Source organism: Zootoca vivipara, chromosome 5 (genome assembly GCF_965207765.1).
Source record: "Zootoca vivipara chromosome 5, rZooViv2.hap1.1, whole genome shotgun sequence".
NCBI classification, from domain to species: Eukaryota; Metazoa; Chordata; class Lepidosauria; order Squamata; family Lacertidae; genus Zootoca; species Zootoca vivipara.
In genome coordinates this window covers 53,609,424-53,629,006 of record NC_142588.1, presented here as the reverse complement: position 1 = coordinate 53,629,006, position 19,583 = coordinate 53,609,424, and the positions used below count along the sequence as shown (strand labels likewise).

Here is a 19,583-nt window from a genome sequence, read left to right as displayed (position 1 = left end):
GCTAAGAACACTCCCCATTGTGGAATGTGGTGTTGTGCCCAAATTTGATACGAAATATATATAGAATTGTTAATACAATTTTATGAAATGGTAAAACGGCATACAAAAAAATTAAAAACTGTTTGTGTGTAACCTTTTTAAATATTTCAATGGAATATGCCTCATTTTGGTCATTCATAGGCAAAAGTTCATCCATTTGTGCTACAGGAAATAATTTTTGAGGGGGAAAATGAAAGTCATCACCCAATTTTCATATAACTCCATACTACCATAAAAAAGCAACATAGCACTATGGCAGCTGCAGCACAGTTCTCTTCTGGTCATAAAAGTGTAGCCTTTTAAAACCAGAAAAGATCCACATGCACTGATACTTGAGCACTGAATTTTCCCTATAGGAAACAGCAAATTTAAGCTGTCCAGGTTTTAAAGGTCAGGACAGTCAATCGGATCTCTACTACAATGACAAGGAGGGGAGAATGGTGGGTGGAAATAGTAGATGGCATGTGAGGAACTAACTTCAAATATTACCGCTTTTTAAGGCTGATAGATTTATTCTTCAAACCTAGTAACCACTAGAAACCCTGTAACATTAAGCAGGCTTTCTAGAACAAGTGTTTTCATGACTTTCATCAAATTACAGTGGTACCTCGGTTTAAGTACACATTTGGTTCCCGAAGTCTGTACTTAACCTGAAGCGTACATAACCTCAAGTGAACTTTCCCATTGAAAGTAATGGAAAGTGGATTAATCAGTTCCAGACGGTCCGCGGAGTACTTAAACAGAAGCGTACTTAATCTGAAGCAAACTATCCCATTGAAAGTAATGGAAAGTGGATTAATCCATTCCAGGCGGGTCCGCGGAGTACAACTGAAAGTACTCAAACTGAAGCGTACTTAAACCGAGGTATGACTGTATTGATACATTGAAAACCATCTCATATTTTAAATTCAACAAGTTCAAAATGAAGACTACTACAAAAAAAGACTATAACTTAAGGTAGAAATGGGGACCCTTGCAGACAGGAAGATACTTATCCATTAATATCCGATGGATTAGTAGAAGATTTTCATAGTGCAAAACTAAACAAACAATGCTAATTTTATGCCCTTCCACTCTTTTCTCATGCCATATATGGGGGAAAATAGCCTGCTACTAAGTGAAAGGTGAGTATATTCATTGCGGGCAATACCAACAAGGGTGTCGTATCATTCTTCAACATAATGTTTATGGAGGGTGATCCTAAATTGCATTACTAGGGATAGGAGACACACAGGCATACATACCTTCTGAATGCTTCCTTCTCCTTCAAGATATCCTCCAGGTGATTCATGTAATCGACATTTTTAACAGAAGCTGTGAAAAGCTGAAACAAAGAGTGAAAATTTAAAATACAAGTATTTTTGTTCTATTAGTATATTCCGGCGTATAAGACGACTGGGTGTATAAGACGACTCCCAACTTTTCCAGTTAAAATACAGTTTGGGATATACTTGACGTATAAGAGATACGACCCGGCGTATAAGACGACCCCCGACTTTTGAGAATATTTTCCTGGGTTAAAAAGTAGTCTTATACGCAGGAATATACTGTAGCTACCACTACTTTGCATGTTCTCAATCACCATTTAGATTAAGGAAAATCTTGAAACTAGGAAAAATACAAAAAGTGTGCAAGTTGTACATCCTCTATTGCAAAGACTGCACTGCTTCTTTTTAGCTAGGAAACCACCACAGGTTCCCAAAATGTATAGGTGCAATAAAACAGATAGATGCCATCTTCACATGGGCAATACAAACTCTCTCAAGTAATACAGGTTTTCTGGGATATTTTGAAATGGCAATTTTCCTGGGATATTTTCTATTCCCTGAAAATTGATGGAGATCTGAGCTAATTTGACTTATTTACTTTTTTCCAGAAATGTCCACTTAACTCAGCTTAAAAAAGAAGAAGTCTGGGTTCCCTGTTGGCCTTCGGCCGTCCAAAATCCTACTGCTTCTACCCATCTGCCTATGGCTCTGATTAGGAGCTAAGGTACCAAAACACATGAACCGAGCCTGGATGCAGACTTGAGAAAATATAAGATAGCCTTTCTGTTTGGACAGAGGAAGGGCATACACTCAGGTACCAGAAACAGCAGCTGTGACTTCTCAGCATGTCATAATACCTATTTAACAAGGTTTCTGCATGACTGCTATATTCCTGCGTGTACCCATCCTAACTGTACATACCAACACCACTGTAGTTATCAAAGTAAAAGTAGCCCCTTGGAACAGTACTCCTTCTGAAATGGAAACATTAAACCAGAATGAGCTTGTGTTTACTTGTGTCACTTCTGGCAAAAACTCTGGAAACCTGCCCAGGACTTTTCCCACCCGTGCTATAAAATACTGGTCTTCAAGAGAAATTCACATTTGACACAGACAGAACAGTCCAGTTCATCAGTTACCCCAGCCCATGGCTCTCCAACCTGAGAACAAGACTTGTGCCTGCAGGCTCACTTCTTGCCTCTCTCCTCTTGGGTTTCATAGCCTGGTTTATAAGAGTTTAGATCAGTTTCCCCAGCTGGACGCAACAGGAAATTGTAGTTTTTTGTTTTAAAAAGAATAAAATTGCTGAAGCCCAGTGCACAAGGAGAAATATGGAGTAAGCACAGAAGCACATGATACAGCATGGCTTATTAGCCTCAGATAATTACCGTACATCTGAACCATTCAAATGGTATCCTAAACTAAGATGAGCTTTTTAACCACTTACAGGAATCTTCTGTGACGGACTCATGGTGTCTGTTTTACCACTTTCATCCTTTCTCTGTTCTGGGTTTTCTGCAGATGGTCTGGCACCCTGGGCTAGTATTTTCTCAAGTGGCAAGAGAATCTCTTCATCACTGCTGTCCATATTGCTGCCAGAGGTCTCAACATTATCACAAAGGTGACTTGGTTTTCTGTTCAAAATACACGCCCTTAGGTTGGAACCTTCATTTAAATCGTCTGAAGAGCTAGAGATGGTGCCAAGATCCAAATCTTCTGATGACAGAACATTATCTCCCAATAATACAGGATGCTCAGAATTATTTTCTGAAGGCAAAGTAGAAGTGAGAGGTGGATGAACCATCATTTTCAGTGCTTCACATGAACTATTATGCAGAATGTGTGATTCAGATTCTGCTGACTGTTTGGAAAATAATTTTTCTTGAGATTTAATGGATTTAAGGTCTATTTTTTGAAACAAAGGAATCACCTTTTCTAAACAAATTTTTGGGAATGTCTGTAACAGACTCTCTTTGGCATCTGTAATTTGGATTTGGCAATCTTTTTTTGTTGTAGCCATACTGTTATATCCATTTTCTTCAGCATCAATATATTCTACGGGAAGAGGCAAATCACTGTCAGGTGGAATCATAACCTCTACCTGCAAGTCAACATGAGGAAACATTCTGTTTTTTGAGCAGTCAGAATTATGTTTTTCCAGTGAACTACTAAAATTGTGTTCATCAAACCTCTGTACAATGGACCTCTTTGATTTTTTCATATCTGTTTCTAAAGATTTCCTTTTTCGTTTTCTGGAATATTCTTTATGTTTTGATATTCCCAACAAAGGTATTGAGTCAGGGTATACTGATGGGCAGGCCTGGCTTTTTCTCATGTTAATCATTTCATCAGAGGCCCATCCTGAAGGAAATTCTGCTTCTGAAGCTTGCATTGAAGAGGACTCAGCTGTGAAATGAAAATGAACTAAAATTATTATATAATGCAAGGCCTCTAAAATAGTGATACATCATTGAAAAAGTTCTGTTTGATTAGAATGTCAATGACAGTGGTACCTCGGAAGTTGAACAGAATCCGTTCCGGAAATCCATTCGACTTCCAAAACGTTCAGAAACGCCAAAACGTACGTTCGGGTTCCAAAGAACATTCACAAACCAAACACTCGCTTCCAGGTTTGCAGCGTTCAGGAGCCAAAATTTCAACCCGCAAGGTGTTCGGGATCCAAGGTATACGACTGTATTAATCTAGACTGCCAACTGGGCCCATGATGTTGGTGGGTACTGCTGACCAGAATTGTTTGTTGGCCTTGTCCAACAACATCTGGAGGGCACCACCACATTGTCTACCCGATTTAGAACATCTTAAGAAAATAGAGTTATTCAGGTTGTAGTCCTATGCACAATTACCTAACAGCAAGCTCCACTGAACATAATGGAACTTACTTTCATGTAAATATGCACTGGATTACTCTATGTAAATTAGTTACAACTGGAGCCATCAATCGGGGAGTTACTACAGTGCAGTAAGCTACTTGTTCCAATTCTTCTACATCATTAGCTGCTGTGCTCATACCTGAGAAGGATTCCCGCGAAGTAGAGTCTGATCTTTTTGTTAAGAGACCTCTGGTATCCTACAAATAAGCAGATGCAAAAAAGATTTGACAATGCCTTGTATGGTATTGTTGCTTTATGGGTACAGCAAATTTATTTGGGACAATGAAAATTTTCATTTGCAGTCATAGGACCCTAAAGTATATTCCACGTATTTTTCTTTTAAAATGTGTAAATGAAGCTCAAAAGGACAGGCATAGGTCACCTGAAAACCCTCATGGCCTTTTATGTTGCTGAACTACAACTCCCATCAGATCTAGCAAGCATGGCCAAGGGCCAAGGATGATTGGAGCTGTAGTTCAGCAACAGCTGGAGGGCCAATAGTTCCTCACATCTGATGAAGGCAGGAGCTACAGGTTGAATCTCTAGTTAGTACTTACTTTTCAGCTATAACTACTATTGCTTGCCTTTGCATGCTCTTACTTTTAGGCAGCCCAAGCAAGCACACTGATAACTGAGGATCGGTTTCAGAGCTCAATCCATTATTTCATACCCATCAAACTTGTATTGTGGAATCAAAAAAGCCTGATATCTGCTTCTAGTGATAGTTGCGATTCCACACATGGACCTGAAGGAAATGTGCGAGACTGCTGAACAGAAGACTAAAATACGTAAAAATGGCCACATTTTTTAAAACAAAAAGCCTAAACTTTAAATATTTATTTTGCCTTTGTGCTGAAAATGAACGCTCTTATCAGGCCCTGCAAAAAACTACCTGGCAGTAATCATACACCATGCTATGTTTCCCTCTCATGTGGCCAGGGCTCTCTCATATGCCTACCTGGTTCCAAATAAATAGGATGTAGGCACACATATGATCCTCATATGTTTAATGCAAGACAATACTATGGGGTTCATATGCCTCTTCATCCCCAGAGCAGGCAGGTTAAATGGCAGAGATAAGGCAAATGCTTCACGATTATGGCTGCATATAGTCACAACTATTTTCTTTATAACTTTTATACAGATAGCTTTAAAACCTCAGAGGAAAAAGCTGTTTTGTCCAGCTTGGCAGAGATTACTATGAACAAAGCACACACACGAAGTGGAGAGATAATTTTCCAAGTCACAAGGAACTCTCTCAAATATTTTAACTTATCATTAATAATGGATTCATTGATACAGACTTCAACCTGGATGTTGACGCAGGAAAGGGAAATTGCATATTCAGGGTCTTTTTACGGGAGGGTGTTCTCACAGGGTATTCAGATCAATTTTTTCCCGTGTGTGTGACTGACATACAATGTATACATGTACACACACGTTTTCCCTTTTAAAAATCCCCAAGGAAAAACCCAAGAGCAAATGTTCCCAGCATGTGTCACAGTAGACAAAACTGGAAGTATTGGTGTGAGGGAGTTATTTGCTCGCAGGAAGGGGCTTGATCCTGTAGCACAAATATATTCATTTCTACCATACTCTGTGCCATGCATTCTACTGCTTTTGATTTCCTATAGATCATCCAACCCAGAAACATTTTGAACACTAAAACCAGCTGGTTAAGGGACCTCCTTGCAGGGCACCTTCCAAACAGGCTGCCACCACCCCGACCTGGCTACAGCCACCATCATTCTTTCAGCTGCTCAGTAAGGTATCTGTGAGCCACATCCTGTCAGCTCCTTCCTCACATTGCTTAGCAATAATTGCCAACTTTTGACCCTGTTTATATCCTCTTGGGGCACGTGCACACACATAATTTTGTGCAAGAGCAGTCATACTTAAATCTTTCATACTAAAAATTAAAGAGAGGCTGATATAGGTACCATGTATGTGCCTTCAACATGGAGCGATCAGCGAATTGCTTTATTTGTGCTGCTAAAAACAAAATGGCAGAGTGACATCATCACACTCATGAAAAACTGCCCACCCCCAAAAAAGTGCTAAGGTGCTTTCACACCAGCACTGACTTCAAATGCAGGCCATTCATTTTACGTAACTCATGGAATTTCTCAAAGGGAAATTCCAACTTAAACAAAGATTAAGTATGGACTGACATTTTGATGACATCATGTGGACCACAAAAAGCTTCCTAGCATGAAAAACACTGCGTTTACAGTAAACTATCATGTGGAAGCATCCACAGGTCATTTTAGCAATAACCGGCCAAGTTTGCTGTGATGATTGACCATTAAGTTTCTGACAGCTCATATTGCGTTTAAGGAAAAATGTGAACTTATGCACATTTTCACATGCAAATGATATCAGCTGAGACAGTTACAACCTTTCAACCAGTAAGGTAGCCAAGGTAACTAGATTCTTTGTACACTTTGTACACTATTCCTTCCTAATCTCCATAATTTCTATGGCAAATAAATAGTAGTAGGCAGAAATGTGATTCTATTTGGGGAGGTGTGTTTAATAATATCTGAGTAAATCATTAATGCTTTGTTTGCCCTGTCTAGTTTTCTGACCAATCCACAAAGCTTTCCTAAATTCTGGAAATTATGCTTGATGTAATGTAAAAGTAGGGTTGCCAGACTCAATAGAGGACAAGACTTCTGTGCCTTTAATTGCCCTGCTCTCTTTTGAGTCTGGAAACCTTAAAGAGAAACCAGCAGACCCTTTGCTTGGAAATTAAACAAAGGGTCTGCTGGTTTCTCTTTAAGGTTTCCAGACTCAAAAGAGAGCAGGGCAATTAAAGGCACAGAAGTCCTGTCCTCTATTGAGTCTGGCAACCTTATGTAAAAGGCAAGTACTGGGTTGGAAAGCCACCAGTATGTAGTAAAGTATGCTTGTGTCAGTATATTTTTGATTCTTTATGGATACCCAGAACTGACACTCACTTAGATGTAAATGATGAATGAGTTGGTGGTAGCTACAGTCTCTCCACCGCCCCACCCCCACCCCAGACTGGCACTTGTGTAAGTGCTAAGTCATCCCAGAATAGTTCCAAGAGCAACCACCAAGTACAGCCTTGGGCTTACCTAAGCACACATGTACTAAATAAGATTGTTTTTAAAGGGGATTCCTGGTCTGTCCACAGTTAATAGCCATAACAGACTTTAACTGTCTATGTGTGTAATCAATTTGTGTGGCAATACTTCCTGACAACTTTCTGGAGAGTACAGCAGCTTTGATAATACAGAGGCTGGTCATACTTAAACTAGCATGAAACTGAAATAAAAGAGGCAGCATCCTTGCTAAAATAAAGGCAATGCCATATCAAGGCCCATTACTTTCCAAATCTTAAGACTGCAAATAGCTTAAAGGAGCCCCAAAGTTCATATTATTTAAAAATCCCCAAACGGTAACTTAAATATTAAGTGACCAGAGCAGCAAGGTATACTTACTATTTCATAACTGGATAATACTGTGAATGCTACATCATTAAAGAACTTCATTGCTTTGGTATTTATTACCCCTTTTAACATACCTGGTTAGAAAAGCTAGCTTCCAAGGATTTATTTACAGGGCCAAAAGGTTGTTGCTTAGATAGCATCTTTTTCTCCTTCACTTGTATCTCCCTGCAAACAACTTCCGACAACAACTGGGATGAAGACCTAATTGGGCTAAACTGTGGTATCTTCAAACAACCCATTTTTTGGTGGCATGTGTGGTTATCCTTTTTCAAACTGTCATTTTCTGCTGTTGAAGCCCATTTAGTCAAGCCTGAACCAGCTGTGTCTAGTTCCATGTAGTCCATTTTACATTCTCTACTATTTTCTACTAATGGTGTCCTTGTTCGAACAGGAGATATTTCATTCTTTTCATGGTTTTTTGTGCATATATTATCTTTTAATATGAAAGAACAGTCTGAGGACCCATCTGTTGTGAAGAGTTGCCGAGCAACAGCTTTGGGATGCATAACCTTTGATGTCATAAAAATTCCATTATCTGGACAGTCCTTTTTCTCAGATTTAGCACCTCTGAGAAAGGCCTCAATTATAGGACTCCGATTGGGTGGTGGAATTGACAACTTCTTCCTTCTCTTCTGTTTTGGAGATAATATGCTTTTTCTAGGATGCTCCGTATATGAGACTGAAAGCCCAGCTTTCCCATTTCTTTTTTCTGAAAAACAATAACAGAGTTCTATGTTAATCAACAAATGCTGAACAAAGAAAGCAGAAAGTTAGTACAGTCAAACCTCAGTTGTCGAACATAATCTGTTCCAGAAGCCCATTCAGCTTCCGAAATGTTCACCAACTGAGGTGTGGCATCCGATTGGCTGCAAGAGCTTCCTGCACTCAAGCAGAAGCCACGTCGGATGTTCGGCTTCCGGAAAACGTTTGAAAACCGGAGCATTTACTTCCGGGTTTACGATATTCAGGAGCCGAAACGTTCCAAAATGGAACTATTTGGGAACCAAGGTTCGACTCTAATAAAAAAAAATACCAGAATCTCAAAACTGGTTCACACAACAAATTAAACCAGGCTTCCTCAAACTCGGCCCTTCATATGTTTTGAGACTACAATTCCCATCATCCCTACTGGTCCTGCTAGCTAGGGATCATGGGAGCTGTAGGCCAAAAAACATCTGGAGGGCTGAGTTTGAAGAAGCCTGCATTAAACCATGGTTTATTTTAAACTATGAGCACAGTGCTATTGCATGCTGCTCAAAAGTTCCAAAGTCGCTCCTGCTGTTGCCACGCTGGGAAGAAAACAAACTAGCGCTGGCTTCACATTATGTGCAAACCAAGGGTTGTGGCTAGCTTGACCCCCCTCCCATCATGTCATGATTGGGAAGCAAAGAATAAACCTGAAGAGATTCTACCAGATAGCACAGATCAACTTCCCCACCCTAGAACCCTCCAAATGTTTTATTTTTTTTTTTTAAATATTTTTATTAATTTTCCAATTAAAACCAATTATATCACATTCAATATTTCAAATTATACACATATATATATCAATCAGACCGAATGTTATGCCAAATCATCTAAAGAATTTTTTATTTGGGTTCCCATGCTTCAAGAAATTGGGAATTCCTCGCAACTGTCCACTGCCGTCTTTTTTCTAAAGTTCAAATCGTCCTTCAAGTTCATAATAATCCAGATCTTCCCCTTACAGTCACATAGATGTTTTCCACTTTCACGATTGTTTCCCAGCTGCTGATATAAATATCAAACAAAGTCTCACAGATGTTCTTTCTCCTGTGTGAGTTAATCAGTCCAGCCTCCCTGAACCCTCCAAATGTTTTAGACTCCAGTTCCCATCAGCCGCAGCCAGCATGGCAAATAATCAAGGATGGAGGGAACTATAGTTCAAAAACATTTGGAAGGAACCACAATGGAGATGGCTGGTTTAGGTCAAACTTTTAAAAATAAAATTCAAGTTTCCAACCATTAAAATCAAATTCTTAAATAAACATTAATAAATAGCAATCAAGATTGGTAACACCATAATCATCCTCATCCAAATACTGCAGTGGCTCTCATAGTAATCTTGACCTAAACAATCAAATGACTCCAAAAATCTGTTGGATTTTTGAAAAGTAATGCCAGTTTAAATGCAATTCAAATGTCTGATACTTCATTTTCAAGTTTAATAAGCTTCACATTGGTTACACTTCCTGATGTGAACAAGATTTCTTTATAGACATGCCCAGTGCTTAGAGGTCTGCTGTGAAACTACTGCCTGGGATTAACCAAGGTATCCAAATCAAGGGGATCTCATCCCCAGTACTGTGGGAGACTTGTCACCAGCTATGAAACTTGCCCCTTCCTCTGCCTGGTAAACAGGGAGCCTGGCAGAATGTGATGCAAGCATGAGCAGTTGCTTCCAGACATGCAATAAATCAGAACTGTGCAATTTTCACCTATACTGTACAGGAATTCATGCTTTTCACAGTAAAGAGTACTGTAATATGAGATGAGCTCCAAATCTCAATACTGTACTAGACATTTTATAAACAGAAAGATTTGCTTACCTTGATTTGGAGCTGGTTTGAAGAAGTCAGTAATAGAGTGGTTCCTATAAGAGAAAAAACAAGTTCATGAAACATACTGCTATACAAACATACTGCTTAACTTATATAGCAAATGGGAGGTCAAGTCAAAAGGATAGATTCTAAACATGTTTGGGCAGATAGCATTTTGTACTGACAATCTGATGTCATGCAATGGCAAACCTTTTTGGCAAATGTGTCATAACTTGTGGAATATATGAGAAAGTGGAACCACAATCAGACTATTGAAACCACAGCTTCTATTCACAGAACCATTCCTGCTACTCATGTCACAATCTGAACATCCACAATGGGATCAGATACACCCCCCCCCACCCAAAAAAAAAAAGTTCATTGCAACCCAACTTCAATGCATAGTGATGTGGATACAGAACAGGGTCTCTGCAGCCACACCTGCAGAGTCTAGCCTACGTAGTATTTCTCAGACTTCCAATAGTGGAGGTACACTTTACTATTACACCTGAAAAACAATGCACAAGTAATAACTTGTAAGAGGTTTGTAAGAGTAACAACTTGTAAGAGGTTTGTAAGAGTAAGAAAAGTACATTGCATGCTTTGTATGTGTGTAGGAGGCAAACCTAGTGTGTGCATCAAAGCAGAATTAGTTTACATTTATAAGAGGCTGCTCTGTGTCTTTGCATAGTTCACTCTCCTGGCCTTGGTTCCTTCCTGTCAGCCTCCTCTATGCTCTGACCTTGGTTACTTTCTATCAGCCTCCTCCAGAGCCATGTAATCTGTGGTTTGTCTGAATGTCAGGAATTGACTGATTGAGCCAAACACACACAATACAGAGACGTGGCATAATTACCTAGCCCGACAAGAAGGCCCGAGCAGTGAATCAGGCAAATGGAAGCATCATCAATAGGCAGATACTTTGACCCCAAGGTCCAATTAATTGTCTTGTGGTACAGTTGCAATTCTGTTTGACATACTCTTTGGGAATTGTCTCAACGCTTTCAAGATAAATTCAAAACAGTTATTGCACGCACTGTACTTTTACTTAGCTCCTGAAGTTACATTTGTTTTCTAACACCACATCTTCACTTAAGACCCACAGGTTGTCATTGCAGCTCAGAACCCCAGCTCCTTTTTTCTTTCCAGTGCCCTAAACATTCAGAACTAGGCATGACTTGCTAGTAATTATTAGAATTTTGAATCTGCTTTTGCCTCGTGGCACTTTTTTGGGGCTCAGCATTCAGATTAAAGCAAGTTATGTGGATTGAATCCTAGAAAATTAGCAATTTTTAGGTTTGCACTAGAAAATTTCCTGATGTCTGGGAGAGTGATCTAATCTAGCATATATTTAGTGCAAACAGTAAAAACTATGAACTAAATCTGTATTTGCTTCCATATCCTGCAAGTGTATAAAGTGTTATTGATTAATTAATTGTTAAATTTATATACCGTCCTTTATCAAAAGATCCCAGGGCAGTGTATAGCATTACAAACACATTTTACGGCACATCAAAAATAAAAACATAATACAAAGCATAACAGGCAAAATAATAATAATAATAATAATAATAATAATAATAATAATAATAATAATTTAATCCAGCTTTATCAATAGTAAGAATGGAACCTTTAAATCATACTTCTCCAAAAAAAACTCTAACCAACATTAATTCTGGCAGAATTCCTATGCCCTCTTGACACGTCTTATGAGTGTCAAAAAACTCACAAGAAACTCACCAACTTCATTATGACTGCCTTTGATAATCTGATGGTTTAGAATTCATAGTTTTTGATTCAGCTTTCTTTGGGACTCTTTGCAGCAGTCATCCTCTATGTGCAAGATTAGTTTCACTTTCCAGGAAGGGAGTGGTGTGCCTATGTACAGTAAACCAGATCACTCCTCCGCATTAGCCTTCACCTCATTTGACAAGGACCTCCCTCCTTCCTGATGCAGCCAGCCAGCTGCTCTGAGAAATTCAAAATCTACACTCTTAACTAGTTTTCCAGAAATTAAAATCACATTGTCTACATTGTTTTTCCTCTTTCAAGCAGCGTTCAAAATTAGTCAGGTACCAGTCACATTTCACAACAGGCAACGGCTGTTTGTGAGGCAGTAGAGATGTCTAGGAACCAGGTTTGACACCAACATCTCCATCTGTCTGCCTGGTGTGGCTGCAATGCGGGGCAGCACAGCACCAAGAGACACACCTCTTTGGGTGCTGTGCTGCTCCACAAATCAGCTGATTCACACAGCAGCGTGGCACCAAAACATATGCGTCTTTTGGTGCCACTGCAGCCAGTGCGAGCTATTTGCCCTCCTCATTTTCCTAAAAAGTAGCCAGAAATCAATCTATGGCTTTGAGTAAAACATTGACACACACACTTCATATATTCTTGCCTTGATTAAAAGTTTCACGGTCTGTCCATATGATCTGCAAGCCTGGGGCAACCCAGTCAGATGACCAGGGAACAAATAAATCATCATCATCATCATCATCATGAGCCTCCTGTCCTCTAGTACTTTTTTGCAGGAAAGAGGCACTTTTTTATTGTCAATCAGAAAAATTTAGAATAGCTAAATGAAATATATTTTGGAATGGAAAAGAACTTTAGCACAAGTAAACTGTCATTGAATACAGTATCATTTTTTCCTCAGCTGGTCACTGATACAATACTATCCTAGGCCTTCCATGCCTATTTGCCTTGGCTCCCTGCTCTGCCCCACAATGAGACTGCTGCTAGATCACTGGATGCTGCCTTCTGTGCCACTTTGCCTCCCCAAGCCAAGCATGTAAGTTCAAACGTAGCACAATACTTTACTTAGTGCATACACAACCACCCAGTGGTATTTGTAAATATTAATTATTCAAATGACTTATGATTTTGGCCACAACCGCAGGGGCTGAGATCCATTTATATTTGTGGTGTCAACTTAAGAATTGCTATTAAAAATATGATATTAACCATTTGTCACTGCTGTGAAGTTTTGATTCATGAATTTTGGAAAAAATTAAATAGAAAGTGCTGCTGTACTGGCAAGTAGCCATTCTGTTTTTATGCCTGTAGCCCAGGTTCCAGGAGCTATGTGGTGAATAACTTTTCTAACTCTGCTTTCAAGACTGCCTTAAAAAAAAAGGAATTGCACACATAAAATGTAATATTGCATGCCGGAACCTAGAGTGGTCTCCATTATAAAAGAGATTGTGGTTGTAGTTTTAATCAGTGCTAAGACTTCTCTGAGCAACAGATCCTCTTGGGGTTCAAGACACGATAGCACAGAATTTGACACTGAGATTTTGCTGACAGGCCAAACCAGAACTTCAAAGATATCAAGAACAAAAAAACACCATGCATTTCTTGCTGTTAAGTCATTGTAAAGAGATGAAGATTCTTCTAGAAAATGAGATTTGATATTTAGCTTATAAAAATTACTCAGAAGAGAATTTAAACACAGTACAAAGGACTGCATGGGGGGGGAATCAAGCAGCCCACACACCTGTGAAACCTTTTTTCACTTACACACAAAGGTTGTTATGTATGCAACCTTCCTTCCTAGGTAGGCCTTCTTGTGTGATCTACCCTAGAGGTTCACTGCTATTCTGGTCCCAATCCTACCAACCCTGTGGGTACCATGCTGTCCATGGCCTAGTATTAGTCACCTTGTACTGCATTACCTTGTACCCCGCTGTGGTTAAACCACTGAGCCTAGGGCTGGCTGATCAGAAGGTCGGCGGTTCGAATCCCTGTGACGGGGTGAGCTCCCGTTGCTTGGTCCCAGCTCCTGCCAACCTAGCAGTTCGAAAGCACGTCAAAGTGCAAGTAGATAAATAGGAACCGCTACAGCGGGAAGGTAAACGGCGTTTCCATGTGCTGCTCTGGTTTGGCAGAAGCGGCTTTGTCATGCTGGCCACATGACCTGGAAGCTATACGCCGGCTCCCTCGGCCAATAATGCGAGATGAGCGTGCAACCCCAGAGTCAGTCACGACTGGACCTAATGGTCAGGGGTCCCCTTTACCTTTACTGTATTAGGATGGAACATTTGCAGAGATACTATCAGAATGGAGAGCAGTAAAAACCAAGACAGCAGTCTGCTTCATTTCTCCCCAGACTGGTTCACTGTCCTCCTAGTAAGAAAGCCAGGTAGGATAGAAATACCATGGACATTGATTCTGCAAAAGTAAGAATGAGGACTCCAATAGCAAAAGGAAAAGGAAATAAAGAAAAAGTCTCACCTGCTCATAGAGGAGCCCTGCTATCCTATCCAGTATCCTATTTCCCACAGTTGCCAACCTGATGCCTATGGGAAGCCCAAAAGCAGCACCTGCGCAGAGCAGCTGTCTTTCACTGCTGTTCCCAGAACTGGTATTCAAAGGCATGCTGCCTCTGATCCTAGAGGTAGCATATGCTCATAGTCCTTTATACCATGAATGTGCCCAATAATACAGTACTCTTTTAAAGCTGTGTCAATTGATAGTATTCATCACGACCTCTTGCAAATTTCATAATTTAACCACACTGGGATTCCAACATAATTTTCTGGGCCTACCAGTAGTACACAGTATGTGGATTGGACCCTCTGCAAAAAAACACATACAAATGATGCGCCATATGAAAATTTATGTCTTCTTTTGCAGGTGGGGAAGGAGACTTAAAATGTATCAGGGACCACACATACATTAGAAATAAGAGAAATAAGATGTCTGGCAGATACAACAACAGGTGACACTTTCTCCACACAGTAAATGAAATACCATACTAGAAATGGTTTAACAACCATCTGCCTGTCACACAGCTGGAAAGGCACATAAGGTATAAATTATTTATGTCATTGTTAATTAATCTTAGGCTAGCAATGCTACAGTACATTCAGTACAAAAACAGGTGTAGTATTTCAGATGGAAGAGAGGAGGTCAAAAAAGATTTTAGATTTATAGCAAACAAAGTTCAGATGTCCATGCTTGAATAAATTCAAGATTAAAAACTTGGCGGGGGGGGGGGGGAGGACAATAAGCAATGTATTCCAAGAATATTTGTTGTGGTTATCTCATAATAACCACAGCAATGTTAGCAGCCCAGGTTAAAACATCGTTTTTCTTAGCAAGCAGGATTTGAACCTTTGATATGAATATTCCCATCTAAGCATTTATACTAGCAGCAACTCATCCCCGATAATTGTTTATTTTTTCTACAGGTGGGAAAGCAATTAATCACCTCCTCCCCACAAACTGCTGCCACCATCAGAAACATTATACCCAATTGTATTAGCCTACCCAAAGTAATTCCCCCCCCCCAAAAAAGCATCAACACATCAAGAAATTGGGTAGCCAGGACTAAACTGCTGGGATCTCATACACTACTCTCTCTCAGATGCCTCTAGTAATTTCAACACAAAGCGCTACCCTCAGTGAAAAGAACCAAAATGCTCACCGACTGGTCTCAAGTCCTTAAGAAAACAGGCAAGACCAAGGCAAAACGTAAAGCAAAGTGGCTGAGAAGCCTGACCTTAATTTGAGTAAGCAAAACTGCTATAGCAGGGTCCGCACTCCTCTTGCAAAGAGATGAGTCAAACCTCGAGCAGAAGGTGCTCCCAACTTTTATTAGTTCCCCAATTTTCCAGTCCCTTCCACCTTTCATCATCAGTACATCATTTCTACATCATCAAAGGGAAGGTACATGGGTGTCAAGTAGCTATCCTTCCCGCCCTTTACCCATCCCTGACACCCGATAACACAAGACAATAAAATTATTTACACTTCCTGACCCAACTGGTCAAGTTGTTCATGATCTTCTTTGTTCTCCAAGTCAGAATCCATTCCTGGGTTACCTCTTGTTGTGATCTTGATGGCTACCTGTCTGAGACTTGGATTAGGTGTCACCCCTGGGCCGAGGCTTATTGCCTACATACTTTCTTTTGTCTGTCTTTAATCTTCCAACATTCAGTTGCATTGGTATTATGTGAAGTGTCTGGTATTATGTGAGAGAAACTTCCCTCTATCCCTCTTTCTTCACACCATACTTAATTCTAATAACATTCTTCAGCTTTTTGAAAAAAAGCCCATGCAAATTAATGTGCTTGATTTCCATAATTATCAAACAATTTCATAGGTTTTGAAGAGAAATTTTCTTGTGTCTGTTAGAAGATTAATTGCTTGTGTACTCTCTCTGTCATATAACAGCGCTCAGGGTCACACAGTGAAAGTGCACAAACCATAGCTGGGCAAGACATAACAAAAAATCCAAAATCCACATTAGGACAGTACCCAATCAGTGAAGGTGATTTGTCCATCTTAAAACAGATCAGGAAAGAGTGTACTTTACACAATGCATAATTATGGAATCTTTTTCTCTAAGAACTGCCTAACTTGGATGGCTTTCTAAAAGATGCACTGAATTCTATTAGGTATTGCAGTAAACAGCTACTAAGCAACAACGGTTAGGAACACACTTCTAATAAAGAAAACCAGGGCTTATGAACACACAGTAAAGCAGTCACCCTTACAGTGTCATGCTTGCAAGTACACAAAATATCTGGCTGTCCCCTTGTTAACATACAATTTGCCTTAGAATATTTCACTAAGTTCCACCTGGTTTGTTTCTATCTGTCACTATGCCCATATTCCAGTTCATGACTAGGGGCTTCCAGATTTCACGATCCTGCCCCCGTTACCATTTGCCGATCACCATGGGCCTTTTGGGGTTTGGGTTGGGTTTTTGGAAGACGCCTGTGCGTGAATTTGTTTTATGTGTGTAGATCAGTGCGCGCTGACCAACGCTGTCTTCGCAGTAGGGCTCTGTTCCGATGGCATGAAGTAGTCATGACAAACCGGTAGATTCCTATCTGCTGCAGCCTTCATCTGCCTTCACAGCCGTTGTAACATACCGCTTGTTATCATCCGTCTGTTCTGCCGTTGAGGACTTCTTAGATCATTCTTTGTCTAGCTCCTTCCCTTTGACCTTACCGCCTTGGGTGACCCTGCTGGGAGTACGAGATTCCCAACGGCTTCACTCACAAGGGTCATAGGAACATGCAAGCCCACTCACCACGACAAGGTGATGATCCAGCAACAAGGTGATGACCCATCCTAAAAATGCTGTGACTGAGTGACAGGAGTTGTCTGGAGCTGTAGAACTTAAGAATAACTGGTCCCAAAGGACAGTTGTGGATCTGTGTGCACATTCAGTATGAGCTGGGAAGAAGGATCCTGAGGCGGTAGATGAGTCGCACCTCTTCAGATTACAGGTAGGAAATGCTGTTTTTAATGTTTTCCCATGGAGAGTGGGGTAGTACTGTACAGCAGATGCCAAGGCCTCAGCATCTTGGGATGGTCAATCAGTGCCATTCTCCTATCAGCTACCAGAAGGAAAGGTCCCCTGGAGCTTTGCCTGTAGTAACAGCAGCACCTGCTCCTCCTCCCCAACCCAGGTACACAAACAGCAGTTCAAAAGAGCAGCTCCCTTCATTCCTTAGTCTCCTCTCTCCCTCTGGGCAGAGGAGAGGGGTGGGAATCAGACCCAGAACTACTACCTAGAGTAGGCAGCCAAGCAGAAGTGGCTGCCCCCACCCCGGAAATCATGTGGCGAATTGACAGTGGCAAGGCGCTTGCCTACCTGCCTTCTCTCTTTTGGCAACCTAGCAATGAGAAACAGTGTCCGAAATTAGCCAGGCGCGTTTTATAACTGGCACGGGTCCAATTGCAACCCTGTGGAGATCTCTGGATTGCCAGGTTGGTGACATCTCCATCTGTCTGGCCCCTCCAGCTTTCTTAAGCAGGTAAGCAGACGGCCATATTTACTGCATTTATATCCCACATTTTTCTCCAAAGAGTACATGGTTCACCTCCCCATCTCAGTTAATCCCTACAACGACCCTGTGAGGTTGGTTAAGAGGTTGTGACTGCCCAAGATCATCCAGTGAGCTCTATGAATGAGTGTGGATTTGAACTCTGATCTCCGGGTCCTGGTCTGACATCACTACAGCATACTGACTTCCTACAGTACTTCTGCTATGGGGCAGCTATATAAATTAAGTAGTTAAATAATTATGGGGAAAGCAAAATATCACTTAGAGAAGGATCTGAAATATTTTCTTTGAAGCTTAAATTTGTTTTATTCTGGGTTGTTTCAATTGATGTTTTAATGTGTTGTAAACCGCTTTGATTTTTTTTCTTTAATATATAAAGTGGTATAGAAATGAAAAATAATGAAAACAATAAGGCGGCTCATTGTTTAAAAAAGATTGGCACCTAGACATTCTGTCGTGGCAGTCATAACCTAGGTTTAAGGTGCCATTTGGTGATTAGCTTATATATCTGAGTTTAGGATAGCAAGAGGAATCTTAATCATTCTATTGCTCACACAGAAGCAGAAAGTGGAACAATTCACCACCACCACCGAATGGCATATTGTGAAGTGCCCCCTCCAAAATAACATGGCTCCACCCTGCTGACCCTCAAAAAGAAAAGTCCTTGCAAGGAAAAATCTAGCGCCTGAGGGTGTGAAGGTTCTAGCCCAGACAGTCTTCCACTTAACGGCAATTTTTATTTGCAGGCTATTTCCTTTACAAAGAGCAGAGTTCGCAAGCGAGACGCTACCCCCCCCGCCTACCCCCGCCACATAACTACCCACCCCAACCCACGTCAGGCACGTGCGTGGGACAGGCCGCTTGGCGGCACCCAGGGAGCTTCGCCCCCGCGTCCGGCACGCTGCCTGGTGGGAGTTGTTGTGGCCGCCGCCGCCCTACAGTACCTGCCACCCCCGGCGCCGTCTCCCCGGCCCGCCGCTTTACTGTGGCTCTTGGGGGTGCCCGCGGCGGAGCTGCTACTGAAGTTCTGGGTCATGTCTCCGCCGGACGCCGCAGCCCGCCTCGATGTGTGGGTTCTGTCAGGCAACAACGTTGCTCTCCGAGCGCTCCATTCTCCATAGCACGGCACTACCGGGGTCAGGAGGCAAGGCCGGGCGGAGAATTATCGAGGCGGCACTAGGATTGGCGGAGCTCAGGGAAGGGCGCTCCCCTCCATAGGCTGCCAGACTGCCGTGGCAGAACGGGGCGGGATGGAGAGCCAGGAGCTACCTCGGATTGGCTGCCGGGACGGACGGCGTTCAAAAACCAGCCACTGGTTTCCTCATCCGATTATGCAATTTGCTTCTGGCTCCTTCCCGCGGGAGTGAGGGGGGGGGGAAAGCGTTGCCTTTTGCTGTGATAGGCCAGCGGGAAGGCGCGCGCGCGGGCCGCTTGTTCTCGCCTGCCGATGGTGGGATGAACCCCGAAGCTCAGTTGAGGAGAGGATGCTGTCGCGCGCGGGTGGAAGCAACGCAGGGCGGGCAGCCGGTTTTGGTTATGGCCCTGC

At 41.5% G+C, this 19,583-nt stretch overlaps 1 protein-coding gene across 3 annotated transcripts in view; it reads right to left on the bottom strand.

Annotated features, from left to right (window-relative positions):
• Positions 1 to 19,372, bottom strand: part of SLF2 (SMC5/6 complex localization factor 2) — a 40,454-nt gene extending 21,082 nt beyond the window's left edge. Inside the window, exons 1-6 of one of the 3 annotated variants that reach the window (XM_035133422.3) lie at positions 18,982 to 19,372; positions 10,242 to 10,285; positions 7,749 to 8,383; positions 4,338 to 4,395; positions 2,755 to 3,713; positions 1,284 to 1,363 (exon numbers count right to left, since the gene is read on the bottom strand). In XM_035133422.3, coding sequence (XP_034989313.2) covers positions 1,284 to 1,363; positions 2,755 to 3,713; positions 4,338 to 4,395; positions 7,749 to 8,383; positions 10,242 to 10,285; positions 18,982 to 19,073 — 1,868 coding nt within the window. In that variant the 5' untranslated portion in view covers positions 19,074 to 19,372. Of the gene's footprint in view, positions 1 to 1,283; positions 1,364 to 2,754; positions 3,714 to 4,337; positions 4,396 to 7,748; positions 8,384 to 10,241; positions 10,286 to 11,972; positions 12,086 to 18,981 lie in introns of those variants that run through there. The other 2 variants (XM_035133423.3, XM_088670643.1) reach the window with 2 other exon arrangements.
• Positions 19,373 to 19,583: the final 211 nt, after the last annotated feature.